At 37.8% G+C, this 13,027-nt stretch overlaps 1 protein-coding gene across 1 annotated transcript in view; it reads right to left on the bottom strand.

Moving 5' to 3' along the window:
- LOC117564913 (protein sax-3) overlaps nt 1-13,027 on the bottom strand; it is a 56,940-nt gene that overhangs the window by 25,037 nt on the left and 18,876 nt on the right. The window contains exon 2 of the mRNA XM_034243867.2: nt 346-536. Coding sequence (XP_034099758.1) covers nt 346-536 — 191 coding nt within the window. The remainder of the gene's footprint in view (nt 1-345; nt 537-13,027) is intronic.

Below are 13,027 nucleotides of genomic sequence, written 5' to 3'. Positions count from 1 at the left end.
TTAACAAAAAAAAAAAAAGAAGAAGAGGGAATACCGCCCTCTTCCCTTGTCGTGTATGTCTTATTATTGTTACTTCTGTTATGCTGTCTGCGTTTTGTTTTGCTTTCCGATCAAAATGCAACCATTCGGAAGCGCATAAAATAATATGAGCAAAAATTTATGCGCAAATGTTGCGTTTCTCAGCCAAACTCGAGAAGAAGTTGTGGAAACATCGAAATGGGGTGTTGTATGTACTTCCAATGAATTCCAAATGATAGGCAGACAGACAGACAACAACAACAGTTTGCAACAGATAATGATAGAGTTATGCTGTGTGTGATGTGATGTGAAGTAATGTACTCTTACCTTCAGAAAAAATAAACCACCCGCGGGCAGCATTATGCGATGTGAGCCGCCATCCGTTTTCAGTTCCCGTCCATCCTTGAACCATTGAATTGTCGGTGTTGGATTGCCATCGGCCTTGCAATTAAACGTGAATGGATCATTTTTTGGCACCGTCGTATCCATTGGATGCTCAATGATGTGTGGATTTTCACCTGGTGTACAGAAAGAGAGAAATAATAATGAATTTTCAGTTTAAGTGGTCTTCTAATATTACAGAGCATGTTTTTTAAGTATTGAGTAACCACATGTGTTTGCGACTCAAGTGGGATCCTCTCTCTCTCTAGGGAGTAGAAACATTTTACATCTTGTTACATCTTTCTCTTTAAACAAGTTTTGTCACTTAGTTCAATTAATGCAGCCATTAGAATATCGTTAAAGGAACATCACAAGCAAGAAAACCCCACGCAGTTTTAGGGACACAAATCTCAGCTAAAATTACGTTAAGAAGCAACACACAGATAAATTCACTTGAAATTTTTGGGTCCTCGCCTCAAATTCAATTAAGTTCAAGAAAATATTTGCTCGCCCACGGTGCGACGGACAGACAGACAGACAGACAGAATACAGAATAGAGAGGAGAGACTAAACATAAATTTACAGCATGTCGATAAGCATGAAACAAAGGACAACGCTAGATAAACTTTATTAAAAGCAGCAGCAGGAGCAGCAACAACACAGCAATGACCAGCGAAATGGAGAACAGATGAAATGTAATTACAAAAAGCGCTTAAAGGTGAAAAATGTCGATGTGTGTGTGTGTGAGAGAGCGAATGAAAATGGAGAAGTGAAGTTGCAGAGAGAAAAGCGCCGTTGGGTTGGCTTTTGCTTTGCTTTGGTTTGGTTGGGGTTTGGTGTTTGGTAGTAGTACCCATCATTCAGCCGGAAATTAAGTTCTGCAGATTTATTGAAAGCGGATAGTAATGAGAGCTGAGCGAAAGAGAATGAATGGCGATGAGACAAACAGTGATTGAAGAGACAACACAGACAGATTATTAGAAACATAGTGAAAGAGAGCAAAAAAAAGCAAAATATGTAAATTTGTTGAACTTTTTAAATTTGCATTAAAACGTAAAAAATTTTAGTACAAAAATCACATGATAATGTAATTCAATGTTGTTGATTTTTAGTTATCTACTAACTTTAATAAAAATAAAGGCTAGTGACGAATTCCATCACTTTAGCATAAAAACTGACAAAGTTACTAACAAATAAAGACACAGACGGACAGACGGAGCATAATAAATGCGATTTGTCTTTCTTTAACCCGTTGCATATTTAGTTACAAAATTATTGTACTCTACCAGAAATGAAGAGCAAGTCGAAAGAAAGGTCTTTAATTCATGGAAAGTGAAACGAAAACTGCAAAAACTGTGAATAGTCTATGAATCTGCATACAAATCAAAGCACATCGTGACATTGTTATCACTATGAAAAATCACCATTCAGTGATTTCATTTTGAGCTTCAACAACAGAAGAGTAAGAGACAGGGAAAGAGAGCGCACCTTGGACATTCGACAATTGCTTTGTACTGAGCGAGACGCATCTATTGTGAACACAGCGCTCTTTGTTTGTTCCAAAGCTTTTTGGTTTCCATTGTCTATTTTGAACTCACTGTATGACATGCGTATCCCTTTGTTGTTGTTGTCAAGGCGACAGCGTGCTAATTTAAATGATGAATTACTTGAAAGAGCAACACCACACTACCAAATCCCTTTTCTCTCTATCTATCGCACTCTTACCCACTGCAGTCTTAATAAAGCATGCAGCAATGCAGCCAAGCTGATTATTAAATTTTGCACTGATTCTGATTCTCCATTTTATTTTATTTCTTTTTTTATTTGCAGGTGACCGCAGTAGAAAAACGCAAAGAAAAAATTCTTTGGCAGCTAACAAAATATTTAATTAAGCAAAAATATGTTGCAGTAAAAACAACAAACAGAAAAAAAAACTACGTAAAATTCATTTTTGCAAAAGAGAGAACATTGAAGTAAAGTCAACCACATGCACACATACAGACAAACACGCGCGGGGTTATATTCATGTGTGTGTGTGTGTAAACAAAGCAAAAACTTCGATAAGCCACACAGAGCGAAAGAGAAGGAGAAAAGAGATGAAGCTGGAACTGCAAATCAGGTAAGTGCAAATATGTAAAGTTTACAACAAGAATTTCTATTTCAACAAAGATGCAAGTTTTTATTTGCTTTTTGGTACTAAGAGGCAGGGGGCATTAAGCTCGACTCGAAATTAAGAGAAAATTTGCTAGCCGCAAAAATTTGACAGACACACGAAAGCAAGTCTGCTCAGAGCATGGGATTTAAAGAGAGTGTGTGTGGTGTGAGTCAGCAGCCTTTGCACTTAATTACGCTCATTTGGCGCACGCACTTCATTTGTGTAAGTGTGTGTGCATGCCTATGCATGTGTCTGTGTGTGTGGGCGGCTGCATTGCGTTGGCAATTTATGCATATGAAATGTAATGTAAAAGAAGTCTGTGTAAATAAACAGCAAAGTGCTGCCGGCGTTGAAATCATGCAAGCGCACATACACCTAAGCAAACACAAGAACACACATACACACACACACACACATGTCGAGAATGGAGAGTGTGGAGAGAGTCGGCTCATAATGCAGCAAGAACAACAAAGACAGCAACAGCAGCAATAATAACAGGAAGTGCATTTTGTAGCTGTTGCTGCTGTTAAGAAATCTACAACTGTTGTTGTTGTTGCTGCTGCTGCTTGTATTATTATTGTAGTTGTTGCTGTTGCTGTGGCTGCTGCTTCGTGTACTTGTACAATAGTTGTTGTTGTTATTGTTGTGGCTGCTGCTACGCTGTTTCTCTCTATGTTTGTGCGTGTGTTTTTCTTAGTTTATGTGCTTTTGCGCTTCTTGTTGTTGTTTGCTATTGCTGTTGGCCGCAGTTGTTGTTGTTTGTCTGGCATACGCATAAAAATTGTCTGCCTTCTGCCTTTGAGGCGACAGAAGCAACAACAGCTGTTGTACTGTTGTGCTCTTCCCCCTTGCATTCTCTCTTCCTGTCCCTTTTACTTGCTAATTTTTTGCCGCTGCTATTTGTCCACTCTACGGGGTGCTAAGAGGTTGTTGCAACGCCAATATGATCATTATTAGCATGTCAACACACACGGCAAAAATCACAACTTTCCACAAACACAACACACAGAAGACGGCAACTTGAAACGTCAATAAACAGTTGCACAAATGCAAATAGAATCCTCTAATAAAAGGAATCCAAGTGTGGATTCTATTACCAAATGATCTGCTTATTACTATACACATGCAAGTATCTCCTTCTCACTCTAGCTGCCTGAACTTCCACTCCAAAAGCAAAACGAAATGAAAGAGCAAAAAGTAAAAGTCAAATGGTGACAAGAGCTTCACTACAGAACGGCAAAAAAAAGTTCAGTGGCTGCTGTTGAAAAATTAACAAAGCTTGACAACGCCAATCGAGTTGTTCTTGTTCTCCTTCTCGTTACTGTTGTTTTTGTTGTTGTTGCTGTTTGCAATGGCTCAACATGGCAAAGTCGACAATAATTTATAAGCTTTTAGTGCAATAGCAAAGTGAATACAACAACAAGAGAGGAAAGTTCTTGATTTGCCGCCAGCAGCTGGCATCGCAGTTCTTCTTTTTACTTCCACTTGCTATTTCTACTTTTGCTACCATTTATTTATTTATGTTGAATGTTTAATTTTTAATGTGCATTGCAAGTTTCGCGAACATTATGAGCAGAGCCTCGGCTTGCGGGCAAACAGCAGCATTAGGTATTGAGAAGGGGAGCGGAAGTGGGAGGAATTTGCGGAAAGGGTTCGCCGCCTAAGAATACATTCGAAAGAGCAAGAGAGTAAGAGAGAGACGGATGCTGGAGTTTTGTAAGCCCTTTTGCACAACTTTTGCCACTTAAGCTTTGTGTAAGTAAATATGAGTATATGTGTGTGTGTGAGAGTGTGCGTGTGTGTGCTCTGCAGATTTGTGTTTACTTATGAATGTTTTGTTGTTGTTATTGCTTTTGCTGTTGCTACCGTTTGGGCAACAAAATACGCGAAGGCGCTTATAATTTGTAACCCGCTTGCCTGCTGCCTTAAGTCGATCAAATGGTATTAAAATTGAGCAGATGAAAATGACGATAAAATTGCTAACAGCGAAATTGATGAAACGGACGAAAAGTTGTGCGATGTGAACGACTTGAAGATACCCTCAAAACTATGAAGGCAGCTGCTAGAATGGGCGCTAGATGGCGCTAGCGTCGCTTTGGAAAACTAAGGTGCATAGCAAAATTTTAAGGCAACTTTGATTTTGAGTATAATTTTTACACCATTCTATACTACATTTTCAACAGTTCAAGCTTTTTCACTTTTAGGTTAGACTTTATATAATAAATAAATATTTATATATTCACAACCTTGTAGAAACATAATTTCCACTACATTTGTTGAATTTTAAATACATAGATTGCATTTAAATGCTACACATTTCATTATGTTATATTTATTTGCACCTCTAAGTCCCCCATTTAGCATTAGAGTTGACATTAGTCTCGCTTGCAGGATTCTCATATAATAAATGTGGCATGCCACATTCATTACAGTCGAGAACAAAGCCAAAGCCGACAAAGTTTCGCGGCTAAACTGCAGAGTATTGCACAGTGCAATAAAACTTTTCGAGTGTGTGTGTGTGTGCGAAAGAGAGAGAGAGAGAGAGAGAGAGAGGAAAAGAAAGAGAGATGGTATTGTTCTTGTTGCAAAGTGTAAGAAAAAATGGTGCAAAGTGCGCATTGTTCTTCCTGTTCCTGTTTACAACACTGTGTTTGTCTTTGTATTTGCGCACCACGCTTGTTGTTTGTTTGCTTAGGGAGCGAGAGGGGAGCGCGTGTAGGGGCAGCAAACAAGGAAGAAGAAGAAGAAGAGTAGAGACGAGCCTAGAGCGGAAGCTGCATGGCTGCCAATTATTTAAATGCTGGTATTTACCTAACAACACAACGCGAAGTCGTCGTCGACGACGGATGTGGGCCAAGAAAACAGCAGTTGGGAAAACCGGAGACAACGGGACGAAGCCGACGCATAAATCATTATCACATTTATGTAATATGCACAAGGAGTCGAGAGGACACAACAAGACACAGACCGAAATATTTGCAGCCCAGGCAACAGAAGTTGAGTCGAGGCCATAAAAACCGCAATAAACCAACGGGGATTATGGCCATAATGTGAGGATTTCATTTCGTGCGCCAGACGAGGCGAGGGAAAACAAGTTAGACCAACAACAAGAGCAACGAATCCCTTGCGTGAGTCAATTTTTAATTTATGATTGCAACAAACAACAAACAAAAAAATGCAAGAAATCAAAAAATCAAATAAATTATTCAAATGTGCCAAGGATATTAATACCGCAGACAGCAGCAACAACATAAGGAGCGGATAAATTACCACAAAATCCCTTAACCCCGCTCTCTCTCCCTCCCTTGATCCTCTCGCCTAGCCACGGGCGCATTTGATTAGACAAAAACAGGGAGAAAAACACGTAAACCGCAACACAGAAGACTCAAGCCTGCGGCTGCCATCGAGCGAGTTTTCAATGTCAAAATTTATGCTTGAGCACGATGAGCACAACAACAACAATAACAATACTCTAAAGTCTGGCAACCCTGGCCAAAATGTCTGAGACGACGCCACACGCTAATGAGCCAAAACGCCCCAAGCAGGTTGTTGCTTGGCCAAAAATGCTACAGACGCCAAACAGACATCATCATCATCATCTCCGGCTTCGTCTGCTCTGCGTCTGGATTGTTGGTTAAGGGTTAGATGGGTTGGATTCTACTTCTCACACTTTTCACTTGTTTCACACATTGTTCCCCCAAAGATCTGCCCCCTAAAGGCGAGTGCTTTTTATACCCAATGTCTATAGGGTAGTAGGGTATTATAATTTTTGGTATATTTTGCAGTCTATGGTATATTTTGAATGTAGTACTCAATACACCAAATATACCAATATATATTTGAATGTAGTACTATATCAATATATCAAATCGCAATACGAAAAATATACCAAAAGTTTTATTTGGTATATTAATATATTATTACAGGAATACATATTTGAATGTAGTACTAAATTAATATACCAAATATAACATTCGGTATATTTTTAGTATTTTTGTGGTATATTCATTTGGTATATTTTAAACTTAATGTCACACTGTTTTGCTTTTAAGAATAAAGTACTATACTAATATTACCATAAGTATATTTTTTGGTATATTAATATGGTATATTTTAAAATTTTATTCACAATAAAGTAGCAAGTATCTCACAGTCGAGCACACTCGATTGTAACTTTCTTACTTGTTATTTTTCTGGGGAGTTAAAGTTTTGCCTTTTTCCCTTGCGACTTTTTCAACTGTTAATTAAATTCGACATACACACACACGCAGGGGAAACCATATTCTTTATCAAGTTAAAATATGCATTGGCATTGAATCGAGTCCAAAAAGGTTGCGCCTCTGTTTCTCTTATCAATAATTTCATAAATGTGGCGGAGAGAAAAAAAAAGAACTGAAAAATACATTGAAATCCTTTTAAAGCTGGCAGCAAAAACCTAAAAGCCCCAACAGTGGCCCCCTTCGACCCATAAATATGCGCGAAACAAAAAAGAATATCCATGGCATATAAAGGACAACCCAGCACACACATGCAACACACACATGCACCACTCACACTTGGGACACAGCGATCAATGTCATATACAATCCACATCGTTTTTTTTCTCCTCCTTTCTTTATCAACTCTTTATAGTTTATATCTCTGTTTTCTATCTGGTTGTGTGTGTGTGTATGCTATCTTTACACACAACTTTTTGGCATATTGAAAAGTTGCATTGGCATTGGCCGAATAACCATAATGGATGGAGGCTTTTAAGGACTTACTCGCTATCGCAGTTCAAGCCATAAACTTATAAAGTGCTTTATCTCCAATGCCATATGCAAATGCTTAAAGTGATGCGTAACCCTCAAAAAACTCAAGTTGGGTTTCGGGTTACGTCAAGTCAAAAATCTGCATTACAATGTGGCCCTTACATTTGTCAAAAGTTGCTCAAAGAACACACAACAAAAAAAATGAATAATTATTTGCGATAAGCGCTGTGACACTTGGGAGTAGAATGAAGAGAAGATGGAATTAAAAAATGACGAAGATGGTATTCAAAAATGAAGATGATGAAGTCTAAAAATCAATAAAGAAACTAGCACAATTTAAAGATAAGTATTTCTACTTTAAGTAGTAGTGACATTTTTTTCTAGTGATAACCTTTTGAGCTGTCGCAACTTTATTCTTTGCCCACCGGGAATTCCTCATCATAATATGACAATATTTATATATGCCTGACAAGTTGTGCGATAAGAGTTCAGTCTATAGACTGTCACTCAATATATACGCTGATAAGTCCTACCCCAACATTATAATAAGCATAAACAAAGTGACAGCAAAAGCGAGAAAGAGAGACAAACTTCAAAAGAAATAAACGTGGAAAAAGCCACAGCAAATGCAATTAATCATTTGAATAATCTCTTAATTGTATTCTATTTAGATTTTAATTTGTTTATTTCGTAAGCCGATTACAACAAACACAAAATTTCATAGTTCACAATGCGATAAGCTCTTTGAATTTCAAATTCATATTTTGTTGCCAGTTATTATTATTTTTTTCTTTGCTTCATAATTTGTCAAGCAAGAAGACAACGAAAAAAATATGGTTTGAAATTAATTACATTTGTCATTCTCATTGACATTTCGACAACTTTTCTATTAATTATTTTTGATAGATGTGTGTGGAATGTACAATACTATATATACATCTATATTTTTCTTTTTTTCATTTTGTTATATTTCGTAGCATGTGTCACTTGGCGGCTGATTTATGGGCGCGACACAGTTTCCAAATGCTCCACATTTTACTTACGATACGTGACATTATTATGATTTTCAGTTTTGCTTTCTTTTTTGATCATTCGAACTTTTGAGCTTACCCTGGAAGAGAGAGAGAAAATAGAAATTAGATCTATGTGAAATGATATACCATACATATATTATATTCGGTAGTTGAGGCTGTCAAGAACTAACGTTGGGATATGAGATATGCATCTCACAACTCGCCCCTTAACTAACTACCCAACTATATCCAGCTGCTGTTCAACCTCTATAGCTCAACAAAGAGATCATTATCAAGGACTGAGAAGGGGAAGCAAAAAATGCACACAGATGTCGTTTATTGAATATCGATTTACGCGGAGAGTTCGTTAAGAGAGTGAGATGAACGCGCATGTTAAATGTAAATATGAATAAATGAGCTGAAAAACGAAAAACCAAGCGCATATCATAAATACCAGAAAAAGCAAAAGCAAAAGCGACTCTTTAAGCGCCGAGGGTCGACTTCAAGTTTTTCTTTTTTTTGTATATTTGAGTTTTTGGTTTCAATGTCACATGTTGCATGGCCAAGGCAAAGGGCAACAAAGAGGGGAAGGGCAGATGGGGGGGGAAGAGGCAGCATGTCCTGCAGGCAAACGGACGCCGTCGCAATCGTTGGTCGTCATCGCAAAAGAGGGTTTCGCCTGCCTTTCGGGCCACTTCAAGCGCGAAACTCAACACGGCTGAACGACAAATGCCGCCAGGGCAAGATTTTAGCAATGGATAAGCAGCAGGACACAGAGAGAGAGAGAGACTAAAGAGACTGCAGTCGAAAGTCCAGAGCCAGGTTTTTGCAGTCGCAGAGACCCTGAAAAAGGGCCGACGACGTCTGCTACGATGATTGATTTCATGGCAAAGTTGATTTCAATCAGCAAATGTTTATGCAGTTTTTTTTTTGTCTTCATTCGCTGTTGGTCGCTTGGGGGTTTTGCAAAACTGACAAGAATTATGACACTATCCATATTTGGAATCGGTTGGGGATCGAGAGACTTAAAAGCAAAAAAAACAATGAAAAACGCGACTCTCGTTTAATTGCCAAAAGCGCATAATTAAGCTAAACGGACAATGAACTCTTCTCAACGTCAAGAAAATCGAACAGAAAATTGCTAAATGAAAATCATCAACTTAATCGCCTTGAAGTGAAAGAGAAAACTGAAGAAAAGGAGCATAAAAGAAATCAAAAATGCTTAGCCAACTTTTATTATTGAGCCTGTTGAAGATGATGTTGATGATGATACAAATTGTGTGTGTGTGATGATGAGACTTATAAGCCTTAAAAGCAGAATGAAATTGAGGTGAAGAGAACGAGAGAGAAAGATAAGTATAAAAAGGGAGTTAAAGTATGATATGTGAGACCTAATGTGCTTGGCTAAGAAGTTAGACACTGAGAGAAAAGGGGAGACGAAGAAACAAGTATGAAAGCCACAATCGAGTGTACTCGACTGTGAGATACCCGCTGCCCATGGTGAGTAGAAGCTATACTGACAAAAATACTAAAAATATACCAAAAAATATATTTAGTATATTGGTATAGTACTACATTCAAATATATATAAATATAGCATACATGCAAAATATACCATAAAGCACAAAATATACTAGATTATCTACCAAAGCACATATCTCTATCAAGAATATACTACATACTTTATAGGGTTTGATATGCCTTGCTTGGAGGAACAAAGATATAATACCCTTCTACCCTATGGATAACTGGTACAAAAAGTTAGTTAAAGTATGATTTGTGCGAACTAATATGCTTGGCTGAGAAGTTAGACACTTAGAGAAAAGGGAAACACAAATCAAGCACATAAAAAAGTAAGAAAAAACCAAAGGAAAAAGTCTAGAATGGAACTAGGAAATGCTGTTTGAGTTGTGCCTTAATTTTTCGCTCTGTATGTTGCAAGTGCAGAATCCCTTTTTTTCCGGCGTCCAGCAAATGTCCAGCGAAATGATTTAAGCTGCTCACACAACATTTAATAAACGCTGAAAGTAAATGTCATTAGAGAGATTCTCGCTCCATGGAACACACTTTGCTTTGCTGCCAGCTGAAGAAGGAGCGAAAAGGAGAAAAGGGGGGTGGCGGCATATGGGGGATGTTGCACTGACACTTGATGAGCTGTCATAACATTAGATCATGATGTGTCTGGGGCACAGGCAGGCAGCTCATTAGTCGTGGAAAACTGTTTACTCTGCTTATTATTATAAACATTAAATGAGGAAAAGCAAAAAAAAAATGGGAAGGCAAAATGGCAGCTGACAAAAGAGAAGAAGGGACAAAGGGGAAAGGGAAAAGAAAATGCTCGGCAACTTTAACAGCTTCAACTAAAAATGCACTTTAAGTTCACTAGCTAATTGATTGATGGATTGACTTGTTGATTGATGTACTATTGAGTGTGATTGACTGGCTGACTGTCTCAGTTTTAGTCGCCAAAAAGGTGTCGCTCAAATACAGAAAAACAAAATATTTATGCACAACTGTTAAAATATTTGTTTTTCACAATACTTTATTTTTTTTTTAGTTTTTTTTTTGGGAAAAAAATCACGCAGCTGTCATTGCTTTTAAGTGATTGAACGCGAGGCGGAAAATTCGATGCGCTTAATGAAAGCGACACTTGACGTTGACGATGATATTATTATCATTATTATTACGTTCTCTCTCTCTCGCTCTGCTTATGGTTTGGCAGCCTGACTAATCAAAAAATTATGAGACGATTTGTTACACCAACTATAGAGTTCATTGGCAGCGTTGCTTCTTAGCGAATGTGTGGAGAAATGAAAGCAAGTTGAAATTGATTGAGATGTGGGCGCGGGCAGAACAAAAGCATCATCAAAATTTGAGTGCAAGATGTGAGAAAGCAAATAAATGACACACAAAGAAAAGTGTTTTAAGTAGTCTAGAAGTGCATTCAAATTGTTATGTAATGAGCAGCTTTGAAAGCACATGAGAAGGAGCTTTTACAAGAAAAGCTTTGATTATAAAATATTTACTTGTTTGTATTTCTCTTTAGATTATGAATTTGTTGATAATGAAATATACTTTGGGAGGAAATAATTAAAGAATTATTTAATTTGTTTAAACTGTCATTTTGAAAAGGAAATAAACAAAAGCATCAAATTTTAAATTGCAAGCTTTTAGTGGAGAATTTAAAAGCGATTTAGAAATATTACATTATTATATTATATATATTATATTATTATATTATACTTTAAACAAAGATAATTTGAGTTTAACTTGCAATTTAACTTTATTTAATGAATGTATTGCTTGATAGCTTTTAATGGTTGAAAGCTCAATTAAACAACTTTTAATAAACTTAAATTCCATTAAAGCTCTTTAATCGCTCTATCAGCTATAAGCTTGACAATCTTTAGTCCCCAATGGCTAATGGATTAAATTGTTATTGAGTCATAATAAGTTAGTTATCGATGAGGTGCATAGGGAATTTCAAGATGAATGCTCGAGAGTAAGCAACTTAAACCTGATCCACAGAGCTCGAGACACAAATGACTTCCGTTACAGACACAAATTATAATGTAAATCGATGCAACATGAACATGAAATATAATTGAATTGAAAATGTTGCCACACACGGCAGCAACAACAGCAACAGCAACAGAAGGAGCAACGACAACCAGCAACAGCAACAGCAAAACAACTGACAAGCAACAGCGACCACATGTAGAGGACGTTAGTAAGTAAAGGGCAAAAATGCTAATAAATGCTGCGAATAAAAAACAAAAAACGAAGAGAAGAAGGCTAAATAAATAGAAAGAATGAAACTCGAAACAGCAAAACGGCAAAAGCAGTCAACATTGTGGCTCGTTTGGCCAATGACAACGACGTTGAACGTCATGTAACATGTAACTGCACATCAAATATGGATGCAACACAAGCAGCAGCAGCAGCTTGAGATGGGGCATGGAAAGAGCAGAAGCAACTTTGGCGGCAATATATCATCCAGCAAGAGCAGCCAAAGCAGCAGGCAAAAGATGTTTGCCAATGTTCAAGCAAAATCAATGCAATTTCTATTTGTAAATGACCAAAAATGAACAAAAGAACTGCGTTGAACGTTGCATGTAGCAGGTTGCAGGTTGCAAGTTGCAAGTTGTTGTCAGTGGACCACCTTTGAGGCAAGGCGACTGCTTGTATTTCTATTTATTTCACAATAATTAATAAACACATTGCGCACAATTTATCAGTGGCATGTTGTTATTTGCAGCAAGGTTGCAAACTCTCTCGTTGCCGGCAAATCGATTAAGCTATCTGTGCGGAGTTGAGGGAAAACGAATTAAAAACGCAGCTACAACAAAACATGTGAACAAAAAAAAACGCATATGAAAAACGAGCGCCGGCTTTTGATGCATGTTGCTGTTGCTGCAGGGCGCGCGCGCTTGCAACTTGCCACAGCAGCAGCATCCTCTGTGGCAGGCAAGACGCCTTTTCGCTGTGCATATTTGTTTGTTTTTTGCTTGGTCTCTATCTCTTTCTCTCGTTGTAGACTCTTTCTTTATGCCGCACACAACTAAAGAAAAAAATTCAATTTAAAAATTATTGCAGCACTTGCGTTGCGGCAACATGTGCTTGTTGCTACTCCGTCTGCTGCCTGCCTGCGTCTGCTGCCTGCCCCCAAAACATGTTGATTATTTAGCAGCAACATGCAGCGTGCAATG

The sequence above is a fragment of the Drosophila albomicans genome, chromosome 2L (genome assembly GCF_009650485.2).
Source record: "Drosophila albomicans strain 15112-1751.03 chromosome 2L, ASM965048v2, whole genome shotgun sequence".
Lineage (NCBI taxonomy): Eukaryota > Metazoa > Arthropoda > Insecta > Diptera > Drosophilidae > Drosophila > Drosophila albomicans.
Note: the sequence above shows the minus strand (reverse complement) of the source record. Positions and strands in the feature narration are given on the sequence as shown.